Genomic DNA, 17,445 nt, shown 5'->3' on the forward strand with positions numbered 1-17,445 from the left:
CCTTGTTTGGGTGTTTGCTTGGCCTTTCTTAATCCCTCTTTTCGTGTTCTTTCTTAACTCGTTTTCGTAGTTTCTCTTTGCTTGCAGTTGTTCGTACCAGCCTTATTTATTAACTTTATGCCATTAGGTCCAATCCATAGCTAACTTCGTTTTTGAAATGTTGCTTGTTCCTTAAAATGATTAATTCTCTCTGCCCAAGGCCTTCAGGGTGGCCCTAAAATGTCAAAAGTGTGATTTCGTTGTTATCCCTAATTTTGCTCTCCCTGTTTTTCAGGTATAGCTTAGTGTTATGGGTGATACAGAAGAAGCTAAAATGCAGATAACGCCAGAAACTCCAGGACGAGTCACAATTCTGAACCCTTTTGAAAGTCCCAGTGATTATTACACTCTTCAGGAGCAGATTGTTTCCAGTCCTTCAGTCTTTAAGTCAACGAAATCCTCATCTGTAAGATCTAGTCGTTAGTTGTGTAACTATACAGATGTTGTGCTAATATTTTCAAATGTATTAAAAGGGGTATTTTGTTTAGTGTACTTCAACATACGTACTAAATTAAAGAGCTTTGGTGGCATTTGGAGTTCCTTCTCTTCACAGAACTGTGCTGCTTTTAAATACTAATATTGCCACTTAGTCTTCCTCCCTGCCTAAATTTATTTTGTCTTTAGATATTAGTGATTGAGTGCTAAAACCAGTAGAAAGTAGATAAGACTAGTTGTTGGATGTGGTACTCTGGTACTACTTACAGTGCAGAAAACCAGTTTCTACTTAGATGCTGAGTAGGCCGGTTGCAAAAAAAAAAACTTATGCAAATTGCACTTATGTTGTGAGCTGTTTGTGTACTCAAGTCAATGATTTTGTGTATCTGTGACTGGTTTTTTCATTGCAAATCACATACTAGTTTGCAGTTGAAATTATTTTCTGATAAGCAGTTGAGGTGAATCTACTAATGAAACTAAAAAGACTCACTTGGTAGTTACTTCTCCAAATATATTTGAACGGTACTTTGTTAAATAAAGGCATGAAGCTTCTTATTTCTGAATTGGATTTTGCTGTGCCCTGTGTGTGGCATTTATGAGGGAAGCGTTGCAGAATGTGCAGGCATTTGCAGCTCTGGTCTTAGAAATGGGAACTGAAAGGAAGACTGCTCTATTACTTGGATAACTTGGGTTAGGATACTGAGTTTCTGTGGAGCCACAGTTTGGATTGAAGAAGCAATTTAAGTTCATCCCAAATTATATATCTTTAGTAGACCTGTCCATAGGAATTGAGAAGAAACTGACACCTTGGTTTGTGAGTACCAGCTGTAATCTTCCACTTCAATATTACTACCAGCAGGATAAGAAGCCTGACTGACTTACTTTTTTTAGAGTAGATCATTTAAATAGGATTTAAATGATTAAAACATTTAAACATTTAACATTTTGATTGGTTTTGACAGAAACTACATGGAAGCTGTGATTGTATTGTTCCATTGAGATTTGTCCTGTGGTTTTATTTTTCTCTTTAGAATAGCAAGCATTAAGATGCCTGTTTCTTTCTTTAGACACCAGGAAAATTCAGATGGTCTATTGATCAGCTTGCTCTAATAAATCCTGTGGAAATAGACTCGGAAGACATTCGACGCCAAGGAATGTATTTGAGCCGTGCTAGGTAACTTACAATTTATTTTTATGCAGCTAACTTACCTTTAATACTAGTATACTTGTTCTTATGCTTTATTAACATTTCAGCATAGCATTAAAGACTTTTTAATAAAATCTTTTTACACAATTTTTTACATGATGATGATATAATATTTAGATGAGGCTACCTCTGTGTTGCTTCCTTTTAGTGTTAAGAGCTGCTGATTCACTCTGATTGCAGTTTGGAAGACAGCCAGATAAAAGCAGCTAGTGGAAGCAAGAAAATGTCTTGCCAGTGATCATTACCAGGCTACCTCTTCTGCTCCTTGTTACAACACAGTTTATCTTCTCAGAGTGCTCCATAGTGAGGTTTCTTTGGTCCTGGGGCTCCTGCAGAAGGGTAGACGTGCTGGGGAAACTTGCTGGGGAAGCCCCAGCAGTCTCTTTCAAAGGTATAGATTAATGTGAAGGAGGGGGCTCCAGTGCTAGTTACTTGAAGTAGTTTGGGAACCTTACCTCAACTTTTTTTCCTTCTCTGAAATAACTTGCATGAGAAAAATGGGTGGGTAAAATGTCTTGGTATTTGGAACTTATCTTGAGGGATAACTTGACATGCAAGTGGTAGAGGGTGCCAAGTGAAAGTAGCCAGGGAGAACCTTAATGGTGAACCCTGTAGACTGTCCTGTACATTTCTCAGATACAAACCTGCAGAAGGAACTGCTCCTCAAGGCATGAAGCACTGCAGGAATAGAGGAATGAACCTGTCCTGTCTAGATCAGATTGCTCAGTCGCATCCGCCTTGATTTTGAATGTTTCCAGGGATTCCAAGCAACCTTTTCCAGTGTTTCAACACCCTCATCACAAAAACTTACTGGTTTTAGTGTCTGACTGAACCTACAGCTCTCTTTTTGAATAATAAAAACTGTAGGACTATTACTGTCCCCAGCTGTATCTGAATCACCAGGTCTTAATGTTTCCTGTCATTTCTCTAGCAGTCAGTAGGTTTCAGACTAATGCTTTTTATATGTTTTAAAGCCTTAAGCCTAATGTTTTTAGGGAGTTAATTACATTGTTTCTGGAACCTTACTCAGATAAACTAGCTTTAATGGAGAAGACTTGGGTGACAGTTCCAGTGATGATGAGTGACATGGCCTATAGATATAAACATGCATTGTCTCAGTGGGTCCTTTCAGTCTGTCCCACTGTTTCATAATCACTGTGGTTCATTTTTTTTTAAACTATCTGCTGTGACTAGAAAGAGGCTAGTTTGACTGTGTGTAGATTTGCTGTGTCCATGCTTGCATACACATACATGAATCCACAGGGATTGTATGCTTGTTTTTTGGTATAATAATCTGCAAGAGCCTTCATAGATCTGTCACTTCAGCATCATCTAGGCAGATGTAGTTGAAGGTGGCATGTCCAAACATTGCAGATATATTTGAAGTCTGATAGGTATAAAAGAGAGAGCTGTGAGAGTTTATGTATTTGTCACATCTGTGTGTGCTTGTGTATCTAATAATATCTTGTTATCTGACTGATTTCTAAAATTATTCAAGGGTAATTCAGGTATATGAACTGTGAATGAAAGTATTAGGTGGTTCAGCTAAGAAAATGATGAACGTTTATAAGCTTCAAAAAATTTTACAGTAAATTACACTGTAGTAACTGAAAGTCAGGATTGAAGGTGACCGTTAGAGGAAATATAAATACAGAATCTCACACATCATGAAGTAACTACAATATTTTTTTAAAAACAAGTTAAAAGCTGCATAAGGAAATATTGTCATTGTTAGAAACTGAAATATGGTAGAAACTGAAACTGAAGAAGCTGTGGCAGACTGGGTATTTCACTAGAGAGAACTCTGTGCTGGGAAAGTGGGCTGTGTCAGGAATTTGAGTGTGCAAATTCCAGGAGTGTTTTCAGTTGCCTTTTAATTCCTTACAGCTCAGTTTTTTAGTCTGCTTGGTTTTATAGTGCAAGTCTAATCTCATGTGAATTTTAATAGTAAAATATGTTCATATAAAATTATTCTGGAAGATCAGTTATGATTGAGTTTTTGTCCAGACATGCTGAGTAAGCAGAATGTTTGCTATTATGTACTTTTAAATGGTACAAATATTTTTCAAATCAACTGAATTGAGAAGTGCATTTATGTTTCTAAATTTATGTATGAGATCATTGCATGTAAGAGTAAAAACATCATCAGATTTAGGGTTTAGTGCAATTTAATTTATTAAGTTCCTCTTGAGCATCTATAAATTATTATATGGCTGGACTTTACATCTTTTCCAACTTATGTGATGGTTTTGATAATTGAGTTGTTTTTCATTTGTTACTTAGAATTGATAAGGAGACAGAAGACAGAAGGCAAAAAGCTATTGAGGAGGTAATAAAACTTCATGCTATCAAATATTGATTTGTCTACAGAAAAGATTCACGTCTTTTACAGGATTTCAAAACCCAGAAGCCTATTGTATTTCAGTAAGAAAGTAATTTTGTGCCCTCATCCCTTGCAGTTGTAGCTGGGAATCCACACGCTCCTTTTCTTCCCCTCTTCTTTCAGAACACATGTAGGTCAAAACAAGAGATTTTTTTCTTTTGTTTTTCTTGACTAGTGGTAATGTGGCTGTAATAGAACTCTTACTAACTTCAGGTTAGAAACAATGATTGAGAATTTGGGAGTTTACAGTAACAGCTAGAGTGATACTGCATTTTTTGAAATATTGGAGAATTTGTGTGGGTTTGTTGTTTTTTTGTTTTGTTTTGTTTTTTCATTCTTCCAAAGTCTGCTTTGTTGGATGGAAGACTTGATTCTGGTAGCTTGTATTTTCCCATCCGTTTTTCATTTTGTTTTTCACTATTCATTTGGCTAGCAGAGAAGGAAAAATGAAATGTTAAAAATATTCACTGCAGAAATCTCCAATGTTGTTTTCAATAAAAAAAATAAGATAAGTCTCTGATAGGCAGGTCTATCAGTTTCTGTCTCTACAAACAAGAAATGTTTTATGGTTCCATAAAAGAGCTGGGTAGTTGACCTGCAGCTAAGATGCTCTGTTCTAAATTTGCATTAAAAGGGGTGTTTCCTCTTTGTGAGGTATAACCTAATGGATTATGCAGCTGAACAGCTTGAAACCCTGTCTCTGATAAAAGTTATACCTTTAATAGCTGCATGCTTCAAGCTAAGTTTTTTTCGTTTACTTTGAGTCGTGCATTTTTTTGAGAACAGGATTTGCCATGTGTTTCTTGAAGCTTTGTAATTTTGGTTGTCTCCTTAGCATCAGGGTGTTTCTCAGTGCAACTGTGATGGTAGACAGTTTCTGGTTCACAGAAAAAGACTGAACTGCCAGTATTCAAAAGTGTTTTACCACTAACCAGTTTAGCTAAATACACTGGCACTAATAATGTTGCCAAAAAGCTTTGGTTTATCACTTTTACTGTTACTGCGGTGTCTGTCACTTCTATGAAATTCTTAATTGTCAAAACAAAACATAACAAACTGAAATTTTAAAACTAATTATTTTTAAACTACTATGCTAGAAGCATGGTAGTGACAATTCAATTTTTAAAATGATTAATTACTGCTAAGTGAAACTTGTGTGTAGTTTTCACTCTGCAAACTTGAAAGATCTGAGGTGCTGTGGGTCATAAAGAGCATAGGGGTCTTCAAATCAAATTGTTTTTTCTTTAACCTCTTTGGGCCTCCAATAATGGAATGTTCTACATTTTCTTTTCTTGTTCAGGGTACTAGTCTAAATTTAAAGTTGAAAATTTTAAAAAGTGCTGAGATGATTTGTTTTTATTCTACTCCAGTTTTTCACAAAAAAACTCATCGTTCCTTCTCCTTGGACTGAACATGAAGGCAAACAAGTTTCTCAGTTTAATTCAACTAAATGTAAGTTGCTTTTTTGTGTCCACCCAAAATAATATAGCTTTTGGAGAGTTTATCAAGCATATTTTTTTTTTCAACCTCAATTTAAATGTTAAGAACCAGGGATAAAATATGGTACAACTGATTGATTTTCAGCTGTTGTTGCCAAGTGCTTTCTTTGTTTAAAAATTATTTCTTAATTGAAAGTCTTGTATAATTTTCCTTTTACTTATTCTTGGTCTTTGTTCTTAAATTTTTCTCCATTAATTATCTGTCTGCAAGCATTTTAATTTACACACATAACTTTGTATCTGTAACTATCAACTGTGTTGATACCAGTAATAGCCAAGTCTTCTACTTCACTTTTTTTCTTCAGCTAGTTGCATGTCCTCTTATTCCAGCTGCTTTCCTCACCATAAAGCATATTGGAAATAGAATTCTGTATTCTTTTACTAGCAGCATAAATTCCTGTTGTCATCCTGCTAGCTCACTGTCACTAGTGGTGGTGGGTTTTCTAAATTTGTTTCATTTATGCCACTGTTGGATTTTGTTCTTAATGCTTTTATTGAAGTTTATATATAACCAGCAGAATACAAAACAAATTGATTACAAGATGGAAAATGTGAGCTATAAAGTACTGTTTGCATGCCCTGTTGTTTGATATGAAAGTCTGAAGTAAGTGGAGACTCTTGGAAGATTTGGAAAAGGCTAAGCTGTTAAATTTTTTATCAAGGAAATGCAGCTTGTGGATAGTTCTTCAATTGTCAGTTGTAATATGGTCACTTTAAGGGCAGAAAACATAAGGCATAATCTGAAAGCTGGTAAAGTGAATGGAGGAAGAAAATAGTCTCATGTGTTCTTCAGCTGCATAAAAAAAAAGTTGAAGTGTATCTTCACTTTTCTCCAGTCCAGACTGAATGATTTTCTGGAAATGTGCTTTACTTGAACACAGCCTGTTTAGCTAAGCATGAACTAATTTGTTTTAAATCTGTGTCATCTAGAGACAGGAGGAGACAAAGTTTTGGGCAATGTTGATGCTACTTCGCTAAGCTTTTTTTGGATAGAAACATGCTGAAATTCTCTTGATAGCTATAATGGTAATTTTTTTCTCAGTACTCCTTTCTAATCTCTTCCAAACATTGATGCAAAAGTTTTGTTTGGTTGTATTATGTATTTTAACTTAATGTTGCTACATTTCAAAACTATGTACAGTGCATGTTTAAATTTAAGTTCTATGTTTTCCAGCCATAGATATAAATAACATCTCCCCGATTGGAAGACAGCTGAGCTTGCAGCCTGGGAAAAGCAATGGTGAGTAAAAGGCAATGCCTAAAATTACAGGCTTTCTGTGAACAAAAATAATGCATTTTTGATGGATATTTAATTTCAAAAGGAAATTATTTGCTTGTTAGTGTTACTGTAGAAATAGTTTTTCTTGAACTGTATGGTACTGTTAATTTTAATATCCATTTCTCATAGGAATTTAATTCTATTTTACTCCCTTGTATTTTTTCAAGTAAAAAAATAAGTCCTCTGTAGACTGTGGAGTGCATTTTTTCCAACTCAGTGTCTACTTTTTCTGGATTAAAAAGTGAATGTGAGCTTCAGATTTATAAGTAAATTATAAGTTTTGAAAAACCTTTAATATGCTGGATTGTTTTGTGTTAGAAAATCATGATTATTTTCTATGCCAAATAAATATCAGAAATCCTAATACATATTTTAAACTGTATTGTTTTAGATAAATAGTAACTGTTTTTGCCCAAGGTATTTTGATTTTTCTGCAACTTCATTTTGAATCCTTACTTTCTTCAGAGACCTCTCTTCTCAGTTAACATAAAAGCCTCTAGAGAGGCATTCCTAAACCTCTTGGGTTTTTATCTCTGAGCCTAGTGTGCTGCATGCGGTGTTGTTAAATCAGAATCGTACTTCAAACACTTTTCCTTATTGCAACTGTAATTTAAATACCTCAATTGCAGTGCAATTTGTAAGTGAATTTTTGTTTCTACAGCTTTAGCAAAAGGTCTCACTGTAAGCTAATTTTGTTGGTTTTATTCGTTGCAGCTGCTTGTCAGACAGTACTGTCCTTGCCAGTGGATTTTAATTTAGAGAAAATACTAGGTATGTAATGTAATACCTAAATTTAATTATGAATGTCTAAATAGAAAACTTGGTTTTGTAATGTTGGCTGGGTTTGTCTTATGAAATACTGAAAACTAAATGTACGAATGAAAGTTTTATGTATTCTAAATAGGCAGTTACTGCATGACTGGAAATTGTTCTGCCTGCAGGTGGTTGAGGGGAGACCTCATTGCCTTCTACAGTTTCATCATGAGGGGAAGAGAAGGGGCAGGCATTTGTCTCTTTTCTCTGGTGACCACTGACAGGACCTGTGGGAATGGCCTGAAGTTTTGTCAGGGGCTGTTTAGGTTGGATATCAGAGGGTGGTTGGGCACTGGAACAGGCTCCCCAGGGAAGTGGTCACAGCACCAGCCTGACAGAGTTAAAGAAGCATTTGGCCAATGCTCCCAGGGACATGGTGTGGCTCTTGGGAAGTCCTGTGCAGGGCCAGGAGTTGGACTTCAATGATCCCTTTGTGTCCCTTCCAGCTCAGGATGCTCTGTAATTCTAGATAGCCTGTTCCTCTCCCAAACACACAAACAGAGCAGTAATTTGTCTTACCAGAGCTGTTTGTACAGATGCCAGCCAGGAGTCTCAAAGCTCAACCTTGCCTTGAGTAAAGCTGAGCTGTAACTCTGGCTTTACTGTACCTGAAACCATGGTGGGTACTAGAAGTTGTGTGGTGGCAAAAAAGCCATGACTGCAGAGTGAGGAGGCAGGAGTCCAAATTAACTGTCTGATTATAGATGCTGCATCAAGCAATTGCTGCCACCTTCTCAGGCAAGGGGGCAGGAAGGGGCTGATCTTACAGCTCATAGGTAGAAACAGTGGGTACAGCCAGCTCAGAGCATTTTGGCTGCATGCTCCTATCCCAGTGCTGAAATTCAGAACCATGACTGTGGGCCAGCAAAACATATTTATTGCCTTTGTTTTTTGTCTTAACAAATGCTTCCATCAATACATAGTTTGGGAGTTGATGAAAATTTTTTCCTACAGGGAATATCCAACTAGAATAGAACAAGAGATAAAAAACCTAAAATAATCTGGTAAACCTGAGCATATTTTAATGGGTCTTAGTTTATGCTTTCCTACTGTAAACAGCTAACTACTTGTACTTTTTTAAGTCTAATCTGGTTTGCCTCTGGATGTATCATGAAGACCATCAAAGCATATGGGAGACCTGAAAAAGAGTCTAGGTTTTCTTGGGTAGTAAAATAATCCCTGTTTGACAGCTCAGATGTGAGCAATAATACAGTTCTGGAGAAAGATCAATAAGTATATAGAAGCCAATGTTTTTATTTTTTTAAGTTCAGACTTCAGTACTAAGGGATGAGAGGCAGAAGTGGAACTACCCTTAGTAGACAGAGGTGACATTTGTCGGGATGACAAGCAGTCCTTTGGGATAGGTGCCTAAATAGATTAATTAGTTGCTGTATTGGTAAATTAGATTAAATGTTTTAATTTAATTAGGTTAAATGTTTTAATTCCTGTAATGGAATGTATTTTTTTTTCTACATTCGTATTGGAAACAATTTTCCCCCCACATTTCCAGGTGAATATTTTAGAACTGATGAATTTGCAGATCAGTCTCAGGAAAATCTGAGCTCTTCATCACTCAGAAGAAAGCTGTTTTTAGAAGAGAATGGGAATGTATCTGCATGTTTGTCCCCTTCTTTGCATAGTCCATGTGGTAGTCAGCCACTTGGAGTGCTTTGTTCCATAGAATTATCTCCAGTTCGGTGCAGAAGCCCTCTGGACACATCTAGTTCAGTAAGTAGCCCGTTTGTAGGCTGGGTCAGATGTACTTTATGGGGGAGTAGGAGTTAGACTAAAACTTGGCTTTGTTTTTTTTTTTTCCAAATTCTGAAAAAAAAAGTGAACAAAAGTCCTGAAAGAATATATTTCTGACTTCTTATTATTCAAATTATTTCGTTGTGCTGCTCTTCTTTTGTATTGGGAATCATGTTTTAATTTTGTTATGAAAAGGGAGTAGGAATTAAAACATACAAAAGACATGCTGAAAGCATGTTAAAACCTTTTTTTGCCCATAAAATGTGTCTACAAAATGTCCTGTTTAAATTCATGAATTGCTGCCTACAATAACAGTTGATATGAACATGTGATATAATTATATTTCCTTTAAATATCATAAGCTCATTTATAGTGGAAGAAATGATTTGTGGATCTTTGAAGTGCAGTGCTAAATATGCCTTTTTCTTTCCCATTGGCCAGAGTTTTCAGATGAATAGACATTTATTAGAACACAAAACAAAATGTCCATTTTTTAAATTAAACAAGATGAACCTTATCCCCATGTGGACATAGCTAAAGTGGTTTAGGTGATGTATTTTCATCTGTGGGGTGGTTTGAAGTGCATGGGAAAAACCTACCTACACTAGGATAGTGTAGCTTAAAAAAAAAAAGGTAACCTAGTAAAGAATTCCTACAATATATTTATAGGGCCAGAAGTGATGGGTGGGTGAGGGAGTGGGTCTCGGGTTTTTGTTGTTGTTTATTTGGAGGGGGTTTTTTTGTTTTGTTTTTTTTTTGTTTAGTTGCATGATAGTCTTAAGTAAGGTCATTCTCTTTTCTTAAGGAGAACCACTTTTGTATCTACTGCTGAATTAAGTACATTGGATTACATTAAAATATAAATAGTGGCTGATTTTTATCTGCAGTGATATAAGTAAGAAATTTAGATTAAACACTTGACTAGATACATAGCATTTATTCCCTATTTACATTTCTCATAGTTCTTAAGTATAGTGGATAAAATAGTCCTAGCTGGTATTAGGTGACAGTTTCTGTCCATTGCTCTTTTCCCCTATGTGGAGGCATAAGGTCCAGGTGAAGAGCTGCAATTGGAATATTTAAGCTAAACTAGAGATTGTCATTGTAAAGGATTAGTCCTTCCCAGTGCTGCCATATTAAGCATTTGAGTTAAAACAATTTTATATATACATGTTAGCCATAGTTTACATTATAAAAATAATGCTCTGTGGGTTTGATTTTTTTAAATTTATTTTTTCCCCTTTCTCCTTTCTGAAGGGTCAGTTTTCATCAAGTCCTATTCAGGGAGGAACAAGAGCTTATAGTCTAGGAAGTATAACCAGTCCCCCATTTTCAGAGGGGTCTCCTGCACCTAATGGTTCTCCTGCTTTTTCACCAATTGCTTTTCACATAAGAAAAACACCACTCTCAGGTATGGTTTAGTTGTATATGTATTACTCTATGTTGAGTAATAGATTTTTACTATAAAAACTTCAAAATTCTTACTGGAACGTTTTTCTTTTGGAGAGGCATTTCTGTGCTTGGCAGACCAGCAGTTTCCTGTATAACACATCTGCTGTTCAGCAGTGAAATATGTGAAACAATGAAGTGTATATGCTTGCAACTCATCAACTAGGGAAAATATTTCAGAAGAAGGCACTGAGACCCAATAAGAATGAAGAAAAGATAAAAGGGTTAATTTAATCTATTGTAGGAGGGGTTTTAAAACCACATGCCTGAATTTAGTCAGGTTACAATTCTGATTTGGCCCAGCCTGAAGCATTTTAATATCAGTGGGCAAAGACTGTTTAACTTGAGCTTTCAAATCATGCCATCATGAAGATTATTTGAAATGAAATGACTAATGAAGAAATCACAAACACTTTATGTCCTCATTGCTCTAGGAAATGTCACTGTTTCATGCTGTGTCTGTACCTGGTAAGGCTTAATGCCTTGTTTATACATGATTTGTACAGCTTTGGCATGATTACACATATTTATACATGACTTTTACACATTTTGATTAATGGTATTTTACACCATTATATATGGATGATGTTGCACAGGTGTTTTCTCACTTGTTTGATCTTTAAAATTCATTGCTGCCAAAAAATTTAAATGCCTATAGATTGTGTATTGACATTTGTTTAGGAAAAAATGAATGGGGGACTAATGGACTATACTAAACCAGCCTTCACCCATTTCCCTTTGAATACTGTATAGTAATGACATTTAAAAATACAAGGTCTCCAATACAGCAAATGATGTCATAGAAAAGAAATTTGGTGGGATAAAAACTTGCCTTTACCATATTCCATGGTAAAATGTATGTATGGGTGATGGGTTTGGTTTTGGGTTTGCTTGTTTGGTTGGGTTGGGAGGCAACAGTCAGTGAAATACGCTGTAGTTTGCTATAAATTATTCAGTGGACTGCAGGGCCTTGAGAATGATGAGTTTTTTCTATCACGGTATCAGGTGAAGATATCAGGTGAAGTTAAACTTTGCTCATTTTTTTCAGACCAAAGAAAATTTACATTTCGTTCTCCAGATATTCCTTCTTCCTCAAGTAGGATGACACCCCCAAGTACCAGAAGTCCTTACATAGATGGTTGTTCTCCAATTAAAAATTGCTCTCCTATGAGACTTGGAGCCCGTAGAGGAACTGCCCAATATCAGACTTCTGTCATTAGAATACCAATTGCAGTTGAGAATCATGAGGATGAGGAGGACAAGGAAAACGCTTCTCCAGCAGAAGCTCGCTTCCCAGAAATGGATAATGGAATAAAGGTACATCAGGAAGACAGTGATACTTTTGGACATGGTACACATCTCGTGGTGGCAACTGTGTCTATTGCACCAGATCGCTCAGAAGGTTGTCATCAAAGGTTGTCATCATTTCAGGACATAGAAGGCTTAAAGGAAAATAATACTGTAGACATGGCTGATGCAGCTGAAGTGTCGGAGGAAAACACTTGGATGAAAGAAACAATTGGCAGTAGCAATACACCAATGACCAGCTTTATGACAGGCATTACTTTCAGTATTGAAAGCTCTCGCATGTGCATGTCACCTCTTGCAGAAAGCAGCGCAATTCCTTGTGACAACAGTAGTATTCAGGTAAAAATACAATTTTTGGTTTCTCTGTAAAACTGAGCTCAACATAACTTGGAATACGTATACTAATCTGGAAGTAATTGTTATTTTCTCTTACTGGATATGGCATCCAGGCAGTATTGTGGCTTTTATCCATCCCTTCCCTTCATCCCCTCTTTGGGTGGAGTTAGCCTAGCAATTATTTTTGTGTTGCTATGTACATTAGTATATTTAACTTGATCCAAACTCATGCTGTTAACAATTTGCTTTTGTTATTAACTGGTCATAGATGGTTTGTTGGATTAAGTTCAGTTAATCAAATGCAAATCATACCAGGTATATGAGGGATTTATTTGTGTTAAATGACTACATTTTTCAAGCCCAGCTTTTTGATTTCAGGTGGACAGTGGTTACAATACACAGACTTGTGGAAACAGCATTATGGATACTGCAGGGGCTGAGAACAGTTGCAGAGAAAATGATGTGAACACTATCGTGTTTCAGAATAAATCTCAGCTGCTTAGAACAAAGGTAGGATTTCTGTTTAAAAAGTGATAGGCTTCCCATCTAAAGCATCCCATTTTATTTGGTTTCAGGGACCCTGAGAGGAGAGTGTGTCAGATGATGATAAAGATGTTGATGTAGTGTCAGTTCAGAGACTATATTGAATAAATGCAGGACAAATATCTTAAACTGGCAAAAAAATTAATGTTTAATGATAAAGCAAAGGCTGTTTTGGAGGATACTGAGGTATATGCATGAATAGTAGTAGTGAGGCTGTTCATGACTATTGTAGTCAGTCTATAATTTTTGTTTCTTCTTGCTGCTTCATTTATTGCTAAGTTTTAAGCATGTGCCTATGGAGAAGGACATTTCTGGAGAAAAATTGTCTGCTGCTAATTTTTATAAACTTAGTGTTGAGTCCTAGACCATACCTGGCATGCTGACTTGGTGGGGAACTTTCTGCATAGTTACAGTCTTTTTACAAGCCCTTTGAGGACCTATCTGAAAAACACATTACAAATGATAATACATATCTAGCAAAGCTCCCAACCCCTTAATCTTGTGACTGATAGGAAAGAGTTCTACTTCTTCCAGAGAATTGGAAGCAAGGCTAGTTTCTTTGGAGAAGAGAGCAAAGACCATCTCCTCTCAGTAATTATGGTCACATGATGCTACAAACTTGGTCGTTTATGGTCTGCTATGTCTTGAAAGCCCTTCAAGGGGAGACAGTACTGACCATTAGTACCAGATTATTAAAAAAACCTCAAGTAAACCCATTCAGCCCTGACTTCACTGCTGGATGTGACATGCTAAAAGCCACTTCACTGCCAGGGGAAGTGCTGACTGATGGTGTCTTACAGACCACTGATACCATATTTTAAGTTCATTTAAGACCAGGACAAATATGCTCTTACAAGAACAATAGATATTTTGTCATTAACTTCTAAAAATTCTCATCTAAGTTCCTGCCCCAGTCACTCTGTTGGACATGGATTTTATGTGTGCATGTACTTGCCAGAATCATTTGTCTGGTATCAAACCCATCCTAGACGGACTTGCCAATGTCACTCAGTTCCCACTGTTAGTCCTTGAATTACTGGGTCCCGACTAAGCCAAATTTTGCTTTTTAGATTAGGAGTAAAGTGTGAAGGCATTAAGTGCTTCATTCAGATCTTACAACTGAGAACCCCAGGGAATAAAAAGAAAAAAGCACAGACATTGCTGGCTGAAATATTCAAGTCAGGCTCATTCAGACATTCATGTGAGCCCTTGAAATGCGGTAGTTTTTGCAGACAGCATGTTTCAAATATCTGTGTAGGGAAAACGTTTTACTTCATTTCTTTCTCATTTCAGAAGGGTTGAGTTGGTACTTAAGTACTTACTATACTTGAAATTTGCAGTTAGTAATCTTGGATCTTGTTTCTTTGGGAGAATTTCTGTTAAAATGGTTTTAAAACTAACTTTTTCTTATTCACCTAGGAGTGTTCTGTTTTAAGCCATAAGGACAATCAGTTGCTGGGAACAAAATCTCCTGAGAAGCAATCCTGTTTTCAGAAAGCCAAAACACATAACACAGTATTTGGTCAAAATGCAACTTGCAACATTTCTGCTTGGAAACATAAAAATGAAAATCAGGTTCGGGGATTTCACAAAAGTGGTATGTAGTTTTCTGATGGAGAAGTTAATCTGTGGTTTCTAATAAATTTTTATACATATGACCTCAATTACCTGGATTATATATACTATTTTGCTTTTCTAATGCAAATGTAATCAACTGTTTGATATATATTAAGGGAGTTTTTAAATAATGTGGGATTTTTCAGGTCTTATTGAGAATTTCTAAGTGTCATTAAGTGATCCTTTTTGAAAATTAAAGTGTCTAGATTTGGTGCAGAGAAACAACAGGGTTTTTTTCAGAATTGTATTCCTTCTATGACTAGGGTGGATTCCATGAGCAGCCTAGGATAACTTGCATAGGAACCAGCATAACTGCAAAATCACTTACATTTTAAGATTTGTCCCTCCTAAAGGCATGAGAGACATTCTTCTTTGTGGGAAAGAAAAGTGGAAGGGGTATTAGTCTGGTTTTGGATTGCTTTTCTCCAGCCAGATATATTGTGTGGCTTCATAAATACTACCACTAGTACCAAGAGTAAGTCACTGGACAGAAGTGAACTGTTTGGGTGTGATGAGAGCAAATGCCAAGTTTAGTTCTCTTAGAAATATAAAATGAGCTTTATGTCAAAAGAAGTTGTTTAGTAATTCTCTAAACAGCTTTTTCCTTGGCTTGACAGAGATCTGTGATGTTAGTTAGGTTTAAGTAAAACGTATTATTGGTTACCTTAAAATTAAAAGCTAGTGTTGTGGCTTTGGTAATTGTTTTAGTACGAAACTTGGAGTTGATCACCTGACACTACCAGTGTCTCTGAAGAACAACTGTGTCCAAGTTGATGTTCTGGTAATCTTTGGAAGGAACCTAAGAAGGTGCCATAAGATTCATTGGTCTCAGTACTATCACTAAGAAAATGGTGCAGCCTTTCTTAATTCCTAGTGTTATTATGTTGCTTACAGAAATTACCAAGATACTTAGTAAATCCTTAAAAAAAATAATTAACTTTTGCGTGCCATTTATTACCAAAAGTATTAATACAAGCAAACCTTTGATCCTTTCAAGAAAACCATCAGTTAATTAAAATGATGGATTGAAGGGGGGCGTCAGAAGCCCAGAACTCCCTTTGTGTAATCAAATCAGATTTAGTTGAATTTGCTTGTATTTGTTTAAAAGAACCTTCTGGAATTTATAAATGTGAATTGGGGGAAAAAATCCATATGGCAATCTTGTGGCCCTAGTGACCAAGAGGGAAAGAAGAACTATGGGATACACTGGTATTTTTGGGCTCTGGTATGTAGAGCTCTGGTAAACTTCATTAATGTAAAAGAGAAGTCCATTCTAACAAGTGTTCCAGGTGAAGCAGTCATCATCTCTTTTCATGGCAAGGATGTCCCAGGATACTGGATGGAAGTTCTGCTTTCTGTTCTATTCCACAACTCACAGAAAAGCTTGTACCAAAGTGACAGACAGTGGCTGATGAGCAGCTATTGGCACACTAGGCCTGAAACCTACTGGTCATATTGGTCAGATCTAAATTGGAAGGCAAGACAGCATTTTAAAAAAAATCTCAAAAGGGGAGGTGTGAACAGAATGTCTTGGCATTAAAATCAAGTCTCTTGGCATTAAAATCAATGTGTTAGACCTGAGAGTTGTGTGTTGTTTGACTAGAACAGTTCTTGAAATACTTCCATTAATAATTTCCTAGTGAAGGCTTTCGGAAAAGTGCATTTAAGAAAAAGGAAAACGTCTGTCCACATCACTTGATTGTAGATCTCACATTGCAAAAATAAATATAAAAAAGTTTACTTTAGAAATCTAATGAGCAAACATGATGTGTACTATTTTTACTTCTGTAAAAACACAGAAGTATTTAATCACTTTCTGTAATGCATGTGGGATTGGCAGTAATGGAATCTAGTGTCCTATATTAGCTGTTTCATTGTCTTCACACAGTGGTCTACTAGAAGCTGGAAATACACTGAATTGGTAACTGTTAAGGAATGAATTTTGTTAAAAGTAGGAGATGAACTCAGACTTCTGGAAAACAAATTTTATAGAATAGGGCCTTCAAAATGTTCTTAGCTTTAGCTTCTGAGTTTTGTCACTCAGAAGCAGATACAACTTATCTGAGATTTAAAGGTTTTGTATGACCTTGTGTCATTTCTGTTTCTCATGATAATTTTAACAACAATCAATTAAAAGGACTATAGAAAGGATTTATTTTTGCAATTGTGATTACTAAAACAGTAATGTAAACTTAGTGAACGTTAAGCAGGGTAGCCTAAATTATGTGTTTATGAATTTTTCTGAGTTACATGTATAATTTAAAATTGGGTTTTACTTTTTAACAAAGTTTTTTAATTATTTTCTCAATATGTTAAATGATTGGAGGCTTCTGAACTATTCACAAGTAAAAAAGCAATCCCTAAAGTATTTAATTTTAACCTGTATTAGTATTTTCTTCAAGCTAAGAAAAGAGTAAGAGTAGAAATGGATGAATGTGAGAAGTGATTAAAGATGCTCCCACCTCTATTGTCTGTATTTTTTGTCCTGTTTTGTAGTCTTCAGTTAGATGGGAAATATTTATTTTATGGAAACATGCCTATTTTTTTATGATGTTTGTACAACTGATTTGTAGAAGAAACCTCCTGTGCAAATTACCATGGAAATCACTTGACCATTCTGTTTCTGTAATTGTTCTTAATGCATTGGTTGGCACACATTGCACAAACGGTCATTGTTTACATTAAATTAATATAAGTAGTTTTAACGAGAGTCCTTTAACATGTCTAATTGTAAATTGAGTAGTGAAACAGAATAAAGACATTTCTTTAATACCTATGTTGTTCAATT

At 35.9% G+C, this 17,445-nt stretch overlaps 1 protein-coding gene across 1 annotated transcript; it reads left to right on the plus strand.

The window, feature by feature from the left end:
- Positions 1–278: 278 nt before the first annotated feature.
- Positions 279–17,429, plus strand: BORA (BORA aurora kinase A activator). The gene is made up of 12 exons (XM_066571468.1): positions 279–445; positions 1,542–1,648; positions 3,965–4,010; positions 5,435–5,516; positions 6,738–6,803; positions 7,557–7,613; positions 9,166–9,383; positions 10,662–10,815; positions 11,902–12,500; positions 12,876–13,007; positions 14,460–14,637; positions 15,979–17,429. Exons 1-12 carry the CDS (start codon positions 290–292, stop codon positions 16,053–16,055), a joined length of 1,872 nt encoding a protein of 623 aa, XP_066427565.1. The 5' UTR covers positions 279–289; the 3' UTR covers positions 16,056–17,429.
- The last annotated feature ends 16 nt before the right edge of the window (positions 17,430–17,445 follow it).

This window comes from Molothrus aeneus, chromosome 2, assembly GCF_037042795.1.
Source record: "Molothrus aeneus isolate 106 chromosome 2, BPBGC_Maene_1.0, whole genome shotgun sequence".
NCBI lineage: Eukaryota > Metazoa > Chordata > Aves > Passeriformes > Icteridae > Molothrus > Molothrus aeneus.

What these genes read in the sequence shown, in the direction of transcription:
- BORA (XM_066571468.1), top strand. Translation starts at nt 290, where the DNA reads ATGGGTGATACAGAAGAAGCTAAAATGCAGATAACGCCAGAAACTCCA. An exon ending in AGTCAACGAAATCCTCATCT is followed by an intron (nt 446 to 1,541) that starts GTAAGATCTAGT and finishes TTCTTTCTTTAG; the next exon opens with ACACCAGGAAAATTCAGATG. An exon ending in GCAGCCTGGGAAAAGCAATG is followed by an intron (nt 6,804 to 7,556) that starts GTGAGTAAAAGG and finishes TATTCGTTGCAG; the next exon opens with CTGCTTGTCAGACAGTACTG.